The sequence below is a fragment of the Pristiophorus japonicus genome, chromosome 17, assembly GCF_044704955.1.
Source record: "Pristiophorus japonicus isolate sPriJap1 chromosome 17, sPriJap1.hap1, whole genome shotgun sequence".
Lineage (NCBI taxonomy): Eukaryota > Metazoa > Chordata > Chondrichthyes > Pristiophoridae > Pristiophorus > Pristiophorus japonicus.
The window spans coordinates 14,703,074-14,721,406 of NC_091993.1; the positions used below are offsets into that span (position 1 = coordinate 14,703,074).

At 44.9% G+C, this 18,333-nt stretch overlaps 1 protein-coding gene across 2 annotated transcripts in view; it reads left to right on the forward strand.

Moving 5' to 3' along the window:
* The window catches only part of atosa (atos homolog A), a 114,960-nt gene extending 113,496 nt beyond the window's left edge, over positions 1 to 1,464 (forward strand). For both annotated transcript variants that reach the window (XM_070858406.1, XM_070858407.1), the window contains exon 12: positions 824 to 1,464. In XM_070858406.1, the coding sequence (XP_070714507.1) occupies positions 824 to 977 (154 nt within the window). In that variant the 3' untranslated portion in view covers positions 978 to 1,464. The remainder of the gene's footprint in view (positions 1 to 823) is intronic.
* Positions 1,465 to 18,333: the final 16,869 nt, after the last annotated feature.

Sequence of the window (18,333 nt, forward strand, 5' to 3'; positions counted from 1 at the left end):
AGCACTAATCCAGGTAATTGCAGACCATCATGTGGGAAAATGTTAAAGACTAATTAAGGATGATAGAGGGAAAATAGTTACAAGTAGCCAGCATGGATTTCAAAAAGGACACTTGTGCTTGATAAACTTTGTAGAAATCTTTGAGGTGATACCAGACATGGTAGATGGGGACATGTAGTGGATGTAGTATGCATGGACCCAAGGAATGTTTTGAAAATGTAGCACACAACAACTTATTAGGGAAGATTAAGGGGTGCAGAATTCATAAGGGGATAGGAAACTGAATTGAAAATTGGTTAGAAGAGAGAAAACTGGGTAGGAGTTCGGGCAGTTTTACAGAGTGGTCAGGTTGATAATGACATAACAACTAATTGAATTCTAGGTTTCATCACAAGACGTATAGAGTATAAACACCAAGAAGAGACTCGCTATCCTTGTGTGTTGAAGAATGTCTATCGGGGTACATCTGCTTTTTACGCTTTTTTTGCAGATGAAAGTTCCTAATTGAATTCAGTGCTCAATGGGTTAAATTTTCTCCCACAGTTTGTGTTTTGCTTAAAACTTATCTAGACCAGATTTGTGATGGTTACTGCAACATTTTGATTCATTGTTGGTTCAAAAACATCTAATTAACTGTTCTTTGTAGGATTGTAGACCTGGCCCCACCAAAACTCTGCTTTTGGGAGCCATACAGATAATTATGTTATAACGGGCATATTCATCTATGTTTTCCAGCAGATGGCCAGCCAAATCAGATATGTACCCTGTTTGTGATAATGTAAGATCAGATGAGTGAGTAATGAAATTATTTTATGTGTTCTAGGTTCCAGAGTTCAAAATCTGGAAAGATCTACCTCCATAGAGATGTCAGACTCCTTTTTTCTCGAAAGTCGATGGAAGTTGACAGTGGTGCTGCGTATGAATTAAAATCTTACACAGAAGTTCCAACAAATCCTCATTTTTCAGCACGATGTTAGCAACCTTTGTATTCTTTAGGACGTTTTTTTCTGTTTTTTTTCTGGAGAATGGCACATGTTCAGCTAATTAATGGAAATAAAATAATGCACAATACATAATTGTGAGAAATTATTGGTACTAGTCTTTTAGCGCCCCCAGCACCTATTAGACAGTGGACCAGTCCTTGTGTAAGTGTTTTGAATAAACTCCCTTGTACTTAAAGCAAGCAGTAGACTGGAATGCAAACCATGATGTCCTAATATTATCTGTACTGTTACAATGGAAGTCACAAACCACTTTACTGGATGTGTTGCAATAGTAAAAACCAGAAGTAGTTTAGTGTTTAAACATTTTATTTTATTTGTCTTTTTATTTAATATTTAAATGAATGTTTCACTTATTGCACAGGTAATTTTTTGTCCTGTTTAGTGTTATTATGTAGCATAAAGTTCTCTATGTAAAATCATACTCTGTATTTTTTTTGACATGGATAATACACAAATATACAAAATATACGTAAACCTCTGTGTCTGTCTGTCCATGACTGTGTGTGCATAGGAATATTGTGTTTTCATCGCTATGTAAGATTCCAGTCTTCGCACGCCGTCCCACAGACCCAACAAGAAAATAAGGTGGTCGAGCAGTTTAAACAGTTGTTCTCTTTTCCCTGTTCCCCAAAGGCACTGACTCTTACTGGTGTACAGTTCCAGGGGCATTGGCAAACCTTCAGTGCCTTGCCCAAGTGGTCATACGTTAACCTAGGCAATGAGTTATCAGGCGATTTGATTGTGGGGGGATACACAGCTGAACATCACATTTTTCTCACCAATTGTTCATACACGGCACTTTCCAACAAGCGTGACTTGTTAACAATCAGGAGTAGTTAACTTTCCACTCTAAGCACAAGGGCACAGAAGACAATTGTAGTGCCCAAATGAAATAATTCATTAAATGTCTTTGTACACCCATCCAGACATCCTTGCAACAGGTGAGTCACTACCAGTTCTCAACATCTTAACTTTCTCCTGCAGCTACTGCAACAACTTGTATTGATACAATACTCTAACATGGTAAATGACCCGATACATTTTACAGAAGCAGAACTGAGCAGTGCAAGAAGAATTGGGGCAGATAATGGAAATCATGGTCCAAGAGGTAGGTTTTGAGGAAACTTTTGACAGTGGAAAAGAATTAACAAGCCAGAGGAATTTAGGCAGAGAGCTCCAAAATAAAAGGCATAGAGCGACTTATGGCATAGGATGCAGATAGCAAAGCCTTGGGCAAATTGGAATGGAGCAATGAGGTCTATGAGGAAAATGTTGAAGTCAAGCCTGGAGGTGGCAGTGACATAGACAAGAATTTCAGTGCTAGTGGAGGTGAGGCAAAGGCGCAAGTGCAAATAGGCAGCTTTAGTAATGGATAGGATATGAGGTTTGAAGCTCGGCACCGAATGATGCCGAAGTTATATGCTGAAGGTTTAGCCAAAACAAGTAGCTGGGAAGAGGGATGAAGTTGGTGCGACTTTTGGCAGTAGTTGAACTGCATTGCTTTGGTTTTGCTGATGTTTGGAGGACGTTCTGGTCGAGGGTGGTGGTGGTGGAGAGGTCGAGCTGGATATCATTAGCTTACTTGTGGAAGATGGGCCCATGCTTATGAATGATGTAATTGAAAGCAGCATGTAGACTGAGAGTTGGAAGGGCCCAGAATAGAACCTTGTGACACTTCCAAGGTGACTAGAAGGAAAAGCCATTCTGGAAGATATGCTAGCTATGTTGGGATAGGTAGGAATGGAATCAACTCGGGGATGGTTCTCGGAAGGTGGACCCTAGCGGAGAGTCTATGGAGTGCTTAATCCTGTTGACTGCGGCATCAAGGCTGAGAAGGACAAGAAGGGATAACATGACTTGGTCGCAATCTCAGATATATCTTCATGCTATAAGCAGGGTAGAAACTGGATTGAACTTACTGCAATTGGGAGATTAGGAGAGATGAGTACAGCTGGGTGTTCACGATGTGATAAAGGACATAACTAAAAGGAGATTACAGATGAGTGGTAGTTGAAAGGGTTTAGGGTGTGCTTTTGCAGGAGTGATGGCAATTTTGGAAGGTGGAGAAACAGTGCCTGAGGAAAGGGGCCTATTGATACAATGACAATAGAGAATTCAGCTAAAGAAATACAGTTGGAAAAAGCAGGAATTGGTTAGGTATGAGATTGAGCAGGAAGGAGATAGGTCATCTAGAGACGGTGAGATCAATGATGGCTTGGGTAGATTTTTTACCTAATGATTGAAAGGTTGCAAAAAAGTGAGTGGTGAAGACTTGTTTGAATTTGCCTGACCATGTCCATGTGTAGGACATCCCTACTGTTATACTCCACCCCCCCTTGCAGTAAAGACCAACATCTCATTTGCATTCCGAATTACTTGCTGTACTTGCATGCTAACTTTTTCTGTTTCATGTACAAGGACCCCCAGATCCCTCTGTACCACCGCATTTTGTATTTTTATTTTTCCTACCAAAATGGATAACCTCACATTTTCCCACATTATACTCCATCTGGCAAATTTTTGTCCACTCACTTAGCCTATCTATATCCCTTTGTAGATTCTTTGCGTCCTCCTCACAACTTGCTTTCTCACCTATCTTTGTATCATCGGTAAATTTGGCTACCTTACACTCTCTCTCTTCATCCAAGTCATTAATAGAAATTGTAAATAGTTGAGGCCCCAACACTGATCCCTGTGCCACCCCACTAGTTACAGTTTGCCAACCTGAAAATGACCCATTTATCTCGACACTCTGCTTTCTGTTAGTTAGCCAATCCTCTATCCACGCTAATGTATTGCCCCCAATCCCGTGAGCTCTTGTGTAGTAACCTTTTATGTGGCACCTTACCGAATGCTTTCTGGACATCCAAATAAATACACAACATCCACTGGCTCCCCTTTATCTACCCTGCTTGTTAAATCCTCAAAGAACTCAAACAAATTTGTTCGATCATGTCCCGACGATTTTATGAACAGTCATAAATCACACCCTAGTACCTCACTGTCATGTAATAACAAGTCGTGTGCGTTTCCTTTTTTATTTCAGATTTCCTGCTTTTACAGTTTTTCCCTTTTCATTTCTCCCATTTTCCTTGCTATTTGATTTTATCTTTTCCAAGTCGTTTCACTATTTTTGTGACCTTTCGTCTATCAAGTTACTCTCACTGTCTCAATGAAACAATCTTTGTACATCATCCACCAGATTTCACCTCTTTTTAGCATTTTAATAATAACTTTCCTGGTCATTACTGGCAGGGGTAAGCATTCCTGGCTCTTGACTTCTCTACCTGTTGTTTTTCATCCCATTTCCCCACCATGTTTTGGTTCCTGTCAAATAACTAAAGGGTCTGTACCTGAAACAACCCATCTTTTTTCTTGTCGGCTACTGATGATTCTTCTGCTTCTTTCAAGTAATTTCTACCTTTTATTCCAATTCCCAGCATTTTGCGGGCTTTTTCTTTCTATTTGTGGCTTCCATTTTTTAATCTTCATCTTTACACTGCTCTCCTGTAGTAAGCGAAATTACGTCAATGCAGACTCTATCTGCCACAACCTGACTTGTCGAACCAGTTGCTGACACAGGATAGTGCAATGTTGATGAAATTACATTGCATCCTGTAATCTTACAAGTGCAACCACTACTCTGAATCGAGTCATGACATAGTATATTGTGTGTTTGTTCACTATGCAAATGATCCCTAATTTTCTACATTCCTATCAATAATATTCAGAAGTCTATATACAAGGGAGTGTTGACACAGTGGGTTAGAACACAGTCCCAGCATTTGTGCGATCTGAATTTGAATCAGATGGGAAGGGAAGAACATTGGTGAGACAGAGAAAAATGTATATAGTACTTGAGAATAAATGTTCCATTCTAATCTTTTCAGTCCTGCAAAAGTAAAATAACAGACAATGTTACATACATTGCCAGGGTATTACATTCCATTAGGATGATTATTAATAATCTTTGCCATGGAATGACACAAAACTCAGATCGTTATGATTTTCAAAGAACCAGTTAGATTATCTGTTGTAGCAGGAATTTATGAACATAGCATATTTTAGAAAATTCATGTCTAATGCAAGCATGTACATGATGGATTCTAATTTCACACCTGCAACCTACAGTGCAGGGTCCCATGAGTATAGTAGCACCCGATTCCCAACCAGTTTAGTGGTGAATCTAATATTTTAAAAGAATTACTGAGACAGTTAGCATAATTAGAGTTTTATAAAGGTTATTTTTAAAAACTAAAGAAAATTTAGACATTTGCAAATTTATTTTTTATTCATTCTGGGATGTGGGAGTCACTGGCAAGGTCAGCATTTATTGCCCATCCCTAATTGTCCTTGAGAAGGTGGTGATGCACACCTTCGAGAACCGCTGCAGTCCTTGTGGTGAAGGTACGCACACAATGCTGTTAGGGTGGGCGTTCCAGAACTTTGACCCAGCGATGATGAAGGAACGGCGATATATTTCCAAGTTAGGATGGTGTGTATCTTGGAGGGGAAATTGCAGGTGATGGTGCACCCATGTGCCTGCTGCCCTTGTCCTTCTAGGTGGTAGAGGTCGCGGGTTTAGGAGGTGCTGCCGAAGAAGCCGTATCTTGTAGATGATACACACTGCAGCCATGGTGCGCTGGTGGTGGAGGGAGTGAATGTTAAAGGTGGTGGATGGGATGCCAATCAAGTGGGGTTTTTTGTCCTGGTGTTGAGCTTCGTCAGTGTTGTTGGAGCTACACCCATCCAGGCAAGTGGAGAGCATTCCATCACACTCCTGACTTGTGCCTTGTAGATGGTGGAATGGCTTTGGGGAGTCAGGAGGTGGGACACTCGCTGCAGAATACCCAGCCTCTGACCTGTTCTTGTAGCCAGAGTATTTATGTGGCTGGTCCAATTCAGTTTCTGATCAATGGTGACCCTCAGGATGTTGACGGTGGGTGATTTGGCGATGGTAATGCCGTTGAATATCAAGGAGAGGTGGTCATTACCTGGTACTTGTGTGGCACGAATGTTACTTGCCATTTATCAGCCCAAGCCTGAATGTCATTCAGGTCTTGTTGCATGCGGGCATAGACTGCTTCATTTTCTGAGGAGTTGCGAATGGCACTGAACACTGTGCAATCGTCAGCGAACATCCCCACTTCTGACATGATGGAGGGAAGGTCATTGATGAAGCAGCTGAAGATGGTTGGGCCGAGGACACTGCCCTGAGGAACTCCTGCAATGATGTCCTGGGGCTGGGATGATTGACCTCCAACCACCACAACCATCTTCTTTTGTGCTAGGTATGACTCCAGCCAGTGGCAAGTTTTCCCCTTGATTCCCATTGACTTCAGTTTTACTCTGGCTCCTTGATGCCACTCGGTCAAATGCTGTCTTTATGTCAAGGGCAGTCGATCTCGTCTCACCTCTGGAATTCAGCTCTTTTGTCCATGTTTGAACCAAAGCTATAATGAGATCTGGTGCTGAATCGTCCTGGCGGAACCCAAACTGAACATCGGTGAGTAGGTTATTGATGAGTAAGTGCCGCTTGATAGCACTGTTGATGACACCTTCCATCACTTTGCTGATGATTGAGCGTAGACTAATGGAGCGGTAATTAGCCGGATTGGATTTGTCCTGCGTTTTGTGGACAGAACATACCTGGGCTGTTTCCCACATTGTGGTAGATGCCAGTGTTGCAGCTGTAGTGGAACAGCTTGGCTAGAGGTGCAGCTAGTTCTAGAGCACAAATCTTCAGCACGATATCTAGGATGTTGTCGGGACCCATAGTCTTTGCTGTATCCAGTGCACTCAGCCGCTTCTTGATATCATGTGGAGTGAATCAAATTGGCCGAAGATTGGCTTCTGTGATGGTGGGAACCTCGGGAGGAGGCCGATATGGATCATCCAGTCGGCACTTCTGGCTGAAGGTGGTTGCAAATGCTTCAGCTTTGTCTTTTGCACTCACCTGCTGGGCTTCGCCATCATTGAGGATGGGGATGTTCATGGAGCCTCCTCCTCCCATTACTTGTTTAATTGTCCACCACCATTCACGAATGGATGTGGCAGGACTGCATAGCTTTGATCTGATCCATTGATTGTGGAAAAGCTTAACTCTGTTTATAGCATGCTGCTTCCACTGCTTAGCATGCATGTATTCCTGTGTTGCAGCTTTCCCAGATCGGTACCTCATTTTTATCTATGCCTGGTGTTGCTCCTGGCATGCTCTTCTGCACTCCTCACTGAACCATGGTTGGTCCCCTGGCTTGATGGTAATGGTAGAGTGAGGGATATGCCGGACTATGAGTTTACAGATTGTGGTGGAATACAATTCTGCTGCTGTGACGCCCCACAGCGCCTCATGGAGGCCCAGTTTTGAGCTGCAAGATCTGTTCTGAATCTATCCCATTTAGCACGGTGGCAGTTCCACACAACATGATGGAGGATGTCTTTAATGTGAAGACGGTACTTCATCTCCACAATGACTGTGCAGTGATCACTACTACCAATGCTGTCAGGAACATTGGTAGCATATGCGACAGACTGGTGAGGACGAGGTCAAGTAAGTTTTTCCTGCATGTTGGTTCTCTCACCACCTGCTGTGGGCCCAGTCTGCCAGCTATGTCCTTCAGGACCCGGCCAGCTCGGTCCGTAGTGCTACCGAGCCACTTTTGGTGATGGACATTGAAGTCCACCAATCAAGTGCATTCTGTGCCCTTGCTACTCTCCGTGCTTCTTCCAAGTGGTGTTCAACATGGTGGAGTACTGATTCATCAGCTGAGGGAGGAGGGTAGGTGGTAATCAGCAGGAGGTATGTTTGACCTGAAGCCATGAGACTTTATGGGGTTCAGAGTCAATGTTGAAGACCCCCAGGGTCACTCCCCACACTCCTGTATACCATTGTGCCGCCATCTTGGGTGGATCTGTCTTGCCGGTGGGACATGACATACCCAGCGATGGTGATGGAGGAGTCTGGGACATTGGCTGAAAGGTATGATGCTGTGAGTCTGACTATGTCAGGCTGTTGCTTGACTAGTCTGTGGGACAGCGCTCCCACTTTTGGCACAAGTCCCCAGGTGTTAGTGAGGAGGACTTTGCCGGGTTGACTGGGCTGGGTGTGCCATTGTCATGTCCGTAGCCGGTACCGAGGTCGATGCCGGGTGGTCCATCTGGTTTTATTTTTGTTATTTTTATTATGTAGCGGTTTGTTACAACTGAGTGGCTTGCTCGGCCATTTCCGAGGGCACATTGCTGTGGGTCTGGAGTCACATATAGGCCGATTTCCTTCCCTAAAGGACATTAGTGAACCAGATGGGTTTTTACGACAATCCAATAGTTTCCTGGCCACCATTACTGACACTAGCTTTTTATTCCAGATTTATTTAAATAACTGAATTTAAATTCCACAACTGCTGTGGTGGGATTTGAACTCATGTCTCTGGATTATTAGTCCAGGCCTCTGGATTACTAGGATAATTTAGAAGAAATCTGGCGGAGCTACATGTTTAGACACAATGAAGATCAGCAATGTATGAAGATATTTTAACATGCACAAGGAAATAACGTTTCCATTTGCAATAAGGGAGTGAAGGGTTATGGGAAGCGGGCAGGGAAGTGGAGCTAAGCCCAAGATAAGATCAGCCATGATATTAAATGGCGGAGCAGGCTCGAGAGGCCAAATGGCCTACTCCTGCTCTTATTTATTATGTTCTTCGGGCTTTCACACCGGAAGTTCCTGTCAGCCAACTATCGAAAAAGTGTTGCGCCCTCTAAAGGGCATCTGGGATCTGTGTGAACAGGTCAAGCAACTGTGTATCTCCTTAACCAATCAATTGAAGAGTCTGATCCAAGAAATGTCATCTAAAATATTTAATTCAATGGCAAATGAGGTACAGAAAGAGAGGGAAAGAAAGATTGGGTTAAAACAGAGAGAGAAAAGCAACAGAAAGAAAAAGTTAAGAAAATGCTATTTAAATTCTTTTATCTTTTTTTAAATCTCCAACAATAATTACAATCTGAAGGAATGGGACCCCACACTTGTTAAAGTTAATTTTCAGTGGCAGATATGTTGTTTGACAGTAACTAAGACTTATCACGCCGTTACAAGGTTACTTACACTGGAATGGAGAAGCACAACATTTTTCTGGCAAGTTTAGTGGGTACATGTCCACTATGTTCCATGTATTTCATGGTGAGATACCAATATCGCGCAGCTTCTGGCGGAGCAGTGGATCTCGGACAGCAACTTCCATATTTCCACGTTTAACTATGGTCACTGTTAGTTGCTGTCATGTATGTAACCACAATGTAACACCACTGTATTACTGTATACACTCAACCTAGATGCACACCTTGACCATAAGGAGTGAACTTGTGGGAGACACTCCTTACCTGATCACACAGGTATAAAAAGGGAGGTCCCATGCAGGATCATCGTCTTTGGAGTCCTGTGAATAAAGAGTTAAGGTCACAGAATGTCCCCAGAATGTGCCTCGTGTGGTTTCATACTGTAGAGTAAGGACTTTACATTGGCAACGAGAAATAGGAATTCACAACCCACGAGAATGGCCACCGGTAGCACAGAGTTACGGTACTGTGTTGGGGAAGACTGGGACGATTTTGTCGAGAGGCTTCAACAAAGCTTCGTTACGAAAGAATGGCTGGGGGATGCAGCGGCCGACAAGCGAAGGGCTCATCTTTTGACCAGCTGCGGACCAAAGACTTACGCGCTCATGAAGGACTTACTAGCACCCGAAAAGCCGGCGGACAAAACCTTTGAAGAACTTAGCAAATTGATTGGGGAGCCCCTCAAACCGGCGAGTAGCATACGTATGGCCCGACACAGATTCTACACCCACTGACGTCGTAAAGGACAGAGCATACCGGACTTCGTAGCGGTCCTCCGGCATTTGGTAAGTTCACAGACATCTGCAAGGGGGAGATGCTAAGGGACTTCTTTATCGAAGGCATCGGTCATGTGGGAATTTTCTGCAAATTAATTGAGACCGAGGATTTGACCTTGGAAGCGGCGGCGTTGATAGCTCAAACTTTCATGGCGGGGGAGGAAGAGACGAAAATAATATACGCACGCAATTCTGCCTCTAATGCGACGATGGATCAGGGAGTCAACATCATCAATGCAACTCAGAGCCCCGCAGGCAGGCAGGGGCAGTCCGACACTCCCCAGGCAGCAATAGACCCCAGAGTAGGACTTCAACAGAGACAATGGCAGGCTGAACAGACATTCACGCCATCACAGTGGACAATGCGGCCCGGGATGGGGCCATTGACACCCACTAATAGGGTACTTAAGAGCAGTCAAAAGGACAGTCAGCGCGGAATGCCTAGCCATAGTCCCTTTGTTCCCAACAATGGAAACTTTAACTCATGCTGGAGGTGTGGGGGAAAACACTCAACTTGCAGATTTCAACAGTTTGTCTGCAGGAACTGCAATCTCAGTGGCCACTTAGCTCGAATGTGCAGGAAGTCTGCAACCAGACTAATATATGAGACGGATGGACCAGAAGAGGGTTCTTTTAGGCAGGATGACTTTTGGGGCAAATCGATGGAGGTTCAGCAGGTCCATGTGGCGAATATTCACAGTTCATACACCAAAACGCCACCAATGATGATGAGGGTTTTATTAAACGGTATCCCAGTACGCATGGAGCTGGACACTGGGGCCAGCCAGTCACTCATGGGCGTTCAGCAATTTGAGAAGCTATGGCCACTTAAAGCCAGTAGACCCAAATTAGCACGTATTGAGACACAATTACGGACTTACACTAAAGAAATCATTCTGGTGCTAGGCAGTGCAATGTTGGCTGTCACACACAACGGGTTAGTGAATCGGCTGCCGCTCTGGATTGTCCCGGGCAATGGTCCCGCACTGTTGGGGAGGAGCTGGTTAGCCAAGATGAACTGGAAATGGGAGAATGTTCACGCAATGTCATCTGTGGAGTGAAGTTCGTGCTCACAAGTCCTACAACAATTCGATTCACTATTCCAACCTGGCGTCGGGACTTTCAAAGGCACCAAAGTAGTGATACACATCACCCCGGATGCCAGGCCAGTGCACCACAAACCAGAGCAGTGCCATATGTGATGCAGGAAAAGATTGAGAGTGAATTGGACCGGCTGTTGAGAGAGGGCATCATCTCGCCTGTTGAATTGAGCGACTGGGCGAGCCCCATCATTCCCGTCCTAAAAGCGGATGGCTCTGTCAGGATCTGTGGCAACTACAAGGCCACCATCAATCGGGTGTTCCTACAAGATCAATACCCGCTCCCGAGAGCGAAGGACCTCTTTGCTACACTGGCAGGCGGCAAGTTGGACCTCACTTCAGCCTATATGACCCAGGAACTGGCCGACGAATCTAAAGTACTGACCACCATCACCACGCACAAGGGATTGTTCGTTTATAACAGATGCCCGTTTGGCATTGGATCAGTGGCCACGATTTTTCAAATAAACATGGAAAGCTTGCTTAAATCCATTCCTGGAATGATCGTATTCCAGGACGATATCCTCATCATGGGTCGAGACACCGAGGAACACCTCCACAACCTGGAGGAGGTGGTACGTCAACTGGACCAGGTAGGCCTGTGATTCAAGAAGTCTAAATGTGTGTTCTTAGCTCCTGAGGTTGAGTTTCTGGGCAGGAGGGTTGCTGCAGATGGAATTCGGCCCACCGAATCCAAAACAGAGGCGATTCGACGAGCACCCAGGCCCTGCAACACATTGGAGTTGCGTTCATTCCTGGGACTGTTCAACTATTTCGGGAACTTTTTGCTGAACTTGAGCATGTTGTTAGAGCCGCTACACGTGCTCCTGCGTAAGGGTTGCGATTGGTTTTGGAGGGACTGTCAGGAACGGGCTTTTGATCGGGCACGAAGCCTACTTTATTCAAACAAGTTGTTGACCCTGTACGACCCCTGTAAAAAATTGGTTCTGACATGTGATGCATCGTCCTATGGGGTTGGGTGCGTGTTGCAGCAGGGCAATGCTGAGGGTCAACTACAACCTGTGGCTTATGCCTCCAGGCCGCTCTCTCAAGCAGAACGGGGATATGGGATGGTCGAGAAGGAAGCGCTTGCATGTGTCTATGGTGTAAAAAAAATGCATCAGTACCTCTTTGGTAGGAAGTTTGAATTAGAGACGGACCACAAGCCATTAACATTCCTGTTATCAGACAGCAAGGCTATCAATGCCAACGCATCAGCTCGCATACAGCGATGGGCTCTCACGCTGGCTGCTTATGACTACTCCAGCCGGCACCGGCCCGGCACTGAAAATTGCGCTGACGCGCTCAGCAGGCTTCCACAGGCCACCACTGAGGGGGCAGCGGAGCAAAGCGCCGAGATGGTCATGGCTGTCGATGCCTTTGACAGCGCAAACTCCCCCATCACAGCCTACCAGATCAAAATCTGGACAAACAGAGATCCCCTCCTATCCCTGATTAAGAAATGTGTCCTGACTGGGGATTGGGCGCCCGCACACGGAGCATGCCCTGAGGAAGTCAGACCGTTCCACAGACGGATGGATGAGCTCTCCATCTAAGCCGACTGCCTACTATGAGGCAGCCAGATAGTTATGCCCCAGAAGGGCAGGGAGGCATTCATCAGGGAACTCCACAGCAAGCCAGGCATTGTGTTGATGAAGGCCATTGCCCGGTCAGACGTTTGGTGGCCTGGAATTGATTCAAACCTGGAACACTGTGTTTGCAGGTGCACGACATGTGCCCAGCTGGGTAATGCCCCCAGGGAGGCCCCGCTCAGCCCGTGGCCCTGGCCCACCAGGCCATGGTCACGCATTCATGTTGACTACCCGGACCCGTTCATGGGAAAGATGTTCCTTATTGTGGTAGATGCGTACTCGAAATGGATCGAGTGCATCATTCTGAATTCATGCACATCATCCACCACCGTGGAAAGCCTATGTGAGATCTTTGCAACCAATGGCTTGCCAGACATCCTGGTTAGTGATAATGGCCCATGTTTCACAAGCTACGAATTCCGAGAGTTTATGTCGGGCAATGGCATCAACCACGTCCGGACTGCGCCATTCAAGCCAGCCTCCAATGGCCAGGCGGAACGTGCGGTCCAAATCATTAAGCAAGATATGCTTAGGATTCAAGGGCCCTCCCTACAATGCCGCCTATCGCGTCTCCTGCTGGCCTATAGATCCTGACCGCACTCGCTCACGAGGGTCCCACCCGCAGAGCTACTAATGGAACGGACACTCAAAACTCGGTTGTCCCTCATTCACCCAGTCCTGACCGACATAGTTGAGGGCAAGCGCAAGTCACAAAACGAGTACCATGACTGTAATTCGAGGGGGAGATGTATAGAAATAAATGATCCTGTATTCATCCTCAATCACGCCATGGGGTTCAAATGGCTTGAGGGCACTGTTATTGACAAAGAGGTGAATAGGGTCATCGTGGTAAAACTCAACAATGGTCAGATATGCCGTAAGCATCTGGACCAAGTAAAAAAAAGGTTCAGCATCGACACGGAGGAACCTGAAGAAGACCATGAGATGGAGCTCACAACACCGCCAGTGAACGAGCAACAAGAGCAATCAGAAGAATGCACAGTCCCTGCGGCCAGCCCGGACAGGCCGGAATCACCACCGGTGACAGACACTCATGTCAGTGTCCAACAACCAGAGCCCCAACTGCGGCATAGACCACCTGAAAGACTAAACCTATGATCCCAATAAGACTTTGGGGGGGAGGTGATGTCATAGAAACATAGAAACATAGAAAAATAGGTGCGGGAGTAGGCCATTCGGCCCTTTGAGCCTGCACCGCCATTCAATAAGATCATGGCTGATCATTCCCTCAGTACCCCTTTCCTGCTTTCTCTCCATACCCCTTGATCTCTTTAGCCATAAGGGCCATATCTAACTCCCTCTTGAATAGATCCAATGAACTGGCATCAACAACTCTCTGCAGCAGGGAATTCCACAGGTTAACAACTCTCTGAGTGAAGAAGTTTCTCCTCATCTCAGTCCTAAATGGCCTACCCCTTATCCTAAGACTATGTCCCCTGGGTCTGGACTTCCCCAACATCGGGAACATTCTTCCCACATCAAACTTGTCCAGTCCCGTCAGAATCTTATATGTTTCTATGAGATCCCCTCTTATCCTTCTAAACTCCAGTGAATACAGGCCCAGTTGATCCAGTCTCTCCTCATCTGTCAGTCCAGCCATCCCTAGAATCAGTCTGGTGAACCTTCGCTGCACTCCCTCAATAGCAAGAACGTCCCTCCTCAGACCAGGAGACCAAAACTCAACACAATATTCATGTATGTAACCACAATGTAACACCACTGTATTACTGTATACACTCAACCTAGATGCACACCTTGACCACCCTTGTGGGAGACACGACTTACCTGATCACACAGGTATAAAAAGGGAGGTCCCACGCAGGGTCATCGTCTTTGGAGTCCTGTGAATAAACAGTTAAGGTCACAGAGTGACCATGTCCCCAGAATATGCCTTGTGTGGTTTCATACTGTAGAGTAAGGACTTTACAGTTGCTATTTAATTTATACTTTAATAATGTTGAGCACTGCTCGCCTCACCATTATTTCTACCGCAAAATTCAACCCAATAAAATTATCGTAAGTTTTAATATATGCATGATGTACTAATATTAAGTGGCTTATAAAGTATTTATATTTAGATATTGAAATACTATTGATTCATTTCTGTAGTTCTCATGGTAATATTTTAATTATTGTCTTCAAAGGAAGCTAATAATTGTGCACTGTTGCATTTAAGAAGGAGCATCTGTAAGTTTTTAAATATATTGTTTTAGGTCAAGATATGTATCTGATACAGCAAAACGCCACACCTTTTGGACCAGTATTATTTGTATTAAAGTGCAGTGGCACTGAGCTATATAGAGAGTAGGGGTCAGACTGACAGAAGGTGGGAATTGGTGTTCCACAAGGCTCGGTGCTGGGACCACTGCTGTTCGCCATTCACATAAACAATTTGGACTCGAAAATCGGAAGTACAATCTCAAAATTTGCAGACGACACCAAATTGGTTATGGTTAAGACTGCAACAAAATACAAGAGGGCATTAATAAACTTGCAGAATGGGCATGTAAATGGCAGATGCATTTCAATATATATAATTGTGAGGTGTTGCATTTTGGTAGGAGGAATAAGGAGGCCACATACTCTTTGGAAAATAAGAATCTAAATGGGGTAGAGGAGCAAAAGGATCTAGAGGTACATATTCACAAATCATTAAAAGTAGCAAAGCAAGTCAGCAAGGCCATAACAAATGTATTTCTAGAGGAATAGAATTGAAACGCAGGAAAATTATGTTAAACTTGTACAGAACCTTGGTTAGACCACACTTAGAGTATTGAGTACACTTCTGGGCTCCATATTACAAAAATGATATAGAGGCACTGGAGAAGGTGCAAAAAAGATTTACAACGCTGATACCAGAACTAAAAGTTTATAACTATCAGGAATGACTGAACAGGCTGAGTTTTTTTTCTCTGGAGAAGAGAAGGCTGAGTGGTGACCCAATAGAGGTATTTAAAACTATGGAAGGTTTTGATAGGGTAGACATAAAGAAGATGTTTCCACGTGGTTGAATCCAAAACTAAGTCCTATAAATATAAAATAGTCACTATTAAATCCAATGTAGAATCAGGAGAAACCTCTTAACCCAAAGACTGGTTAGAATGTTGAATTTGCTATCACATGGAGTGTGATGCATGTAACACTCAAACCACTGACTCCACACAGTCTGGGGTTATAGTAACTGCTGTGACTTTGGTCCTTTATGTGTAACTCCAGAGTGCCCCTCAGGTGTGGTGGGCAGCCTTTTATACTCTGTCTCGCAGGTACTTTCAGGTCTCCCACCACAGCGCCCCTTGTGGCGCACCATTGTAACTATACATTTAATGTACATGGACAATACATAACATGGAGTAGTTGAGGCAAATAGTATAGATGCCTTTTAGGGGAAGCTAAATAGGTACATGAGAGACAAAGGAATAGAAGAATCATCATCATCATAGGCAGTCTCTCGGAATCGAGGAAGACTTGCTTCCACTCTCAGAATGAGTCCTTAGGTGGCTGAACATTCCAATGCGAGAGCCATAGGTGGGACAGTCGTTGAGGGTAAGAGAGGGTGGGACAGGTTTGCCGCACGTTCCTCTGCAGCCTGCGCTTGTCTTCCGCATGCACTCGCCGACGAGTTTCAAGGTGCTTAGCACCCTCCCGGATCCGGCTCCTCCACCCAGGGCGGTCTTCGACCAGGGACTCCCAGGAGTCGGTGGGGATGCTGCACTTTACCAGAGAGGCTTTCCTCTGTCCACCTTTGGCTCATTTGCCATGAAGGAGTTCCGAGTAGAGCGCTTGTTTCGGGAGTCTCATGTCTGGCATGCGGACGACGTGGCCCGCCCAGCGATGCTGATTAAGTGTACTCAGTGCTTCAATGCTGGGGATGTTGACCTGGTCGAGGACGCTAATGTTAGTGCGTCTGTCCTGCCAGGGAATTTGTACGATCGTTGGTGGTATTTCTCCAGCGACTTGAGGTGTCTACTATACATGGTCCATGTCTCTGAGCCATACAGGAGGGTGGGTATTACTACAGCCCTGTAGACGATGAGCTTGGTGGTAAATTTGAGGGCCTCGTCTTGGAACACTCTTTTCCTCAGGTGGCCAAAGGCTGTGCTGGCGCACTGGAGGCGGTGTTGAATCTCCTCATCAATGTCTCCTTTTGTTGATAAGAGACTCCCGAGGTATGGAAAATGGTCCACGTTGTCCAGGGCCGCGCCGGGGATCTTGATGACTGGGGGGCAGTGCTCTGCGGTGAGGACAGGCTGGTAGAGGACCTTTGTCTTACGGATGTTTAGCGTAAGGCCCATACTTTCGTACGCCTCGGTAAATACGTCGACAATGTCCTGGAGTTCAGCCTCTGTGTGTGTGCGTAGACGCAGAAGAATATGCAGATAGGGTTAGATGAAATAAGGTGGGAGGAGGCTTATATGGACCATAAACAGCACAGATCAGTTGGGCCAATTGGCGTGTACTGTAAATTGTATGTAACCTGGACAATCTGCTTCAAAAAAAGATAGCAGGAAATATAATCTGAGTTTTTAAGCTAATATAAAAGGAATTGATAAGGTAGATGAAGGAAAATATTTTGTACAAAACCAGGATAAAAGAATTAGAGGATGTGATTGTAACACAGGAAGCCACAAGTGAAATTTGGCATAAAGAATATCTTAATGCTTAAGTCGCAGAGATTGGTGGGATAGACTGCCACCTAATGCATACACATTTAGATGGCAATTGACCAAATCCTGACTCAGCAAATGTTGACGTATGTGGCATTGGGTAGAAAAAGATGACAAATGAAAAGATTCAGTCCTGAGTGGCAAAGCAAGCTAACTGCTACATTATCCCATTCAGAAATGGGATTGGATAGAAACAGTTGGACATGTTACTGCAGGTCACGGTTGTGGACAAAGTAGGTGGAATCTTGTCAGACAGTTTTAAAAGTGAAAGTGGGAAGGATAAAGAGAATACTACAGCCAAGCTTTTTGGCTCTATTACACCCTGTAATTGGATGCAATCAGGACTTAACAAAAATATTAAAATGGGCGAAGATCGGTTACACTTGATCTACGTCCTTAATGTGGATGAGGTGTATTTTAGGTCGGAAATATGAACAGCCCCCACCAGAAAGATGAAAGAGCTCCATTAGAGTATCTAAGTTCAGGTCAAGTTATGTTAGAAAGACATCCCTGCTATTTCCCAGCATTGACACGGGGTCTGGATTTGTCAGCTTTATTCTTTACTCCCAAGTACAGCGGCCATGCAGGATGAGACAAGCAGTTGTTCAATGCAGACGTGAAGATTTAAAAGGCCAGAGGAGTCATACTGTTGGTGTTGCAGGATACAGTGTGAGATCCCGAAATTCCATGGTCGGTGATCTCAGTGCTTTTAAAAACTGGCAGAAATGGTGGAGACCTGACATAACTGGACCGCTCCTCATTTCCTTGGGAGTTTCGCTGGTCTCCTGCCAAAGTTATGGTGAGAGACATGTGGAACCTCTGTGGCATTTCAAGGCCTAAGTGTTTTTGTGCTTTTCCTCCCAGCTATTATTTTGCCACATTGTTATTTTGAAGACTTTGCACCATGGGTTCTGCGACTAACACATTTTGTTTGAATCCTTGAAATGGAGATAGAGGATTTCCCAATGGAAATCCCACTATATTTATGTATTTAGGAGCAAGAGGATCAATGAAGGGACTACAGGCACATCAAGTTACAACACATGATGACTTTGCCCATC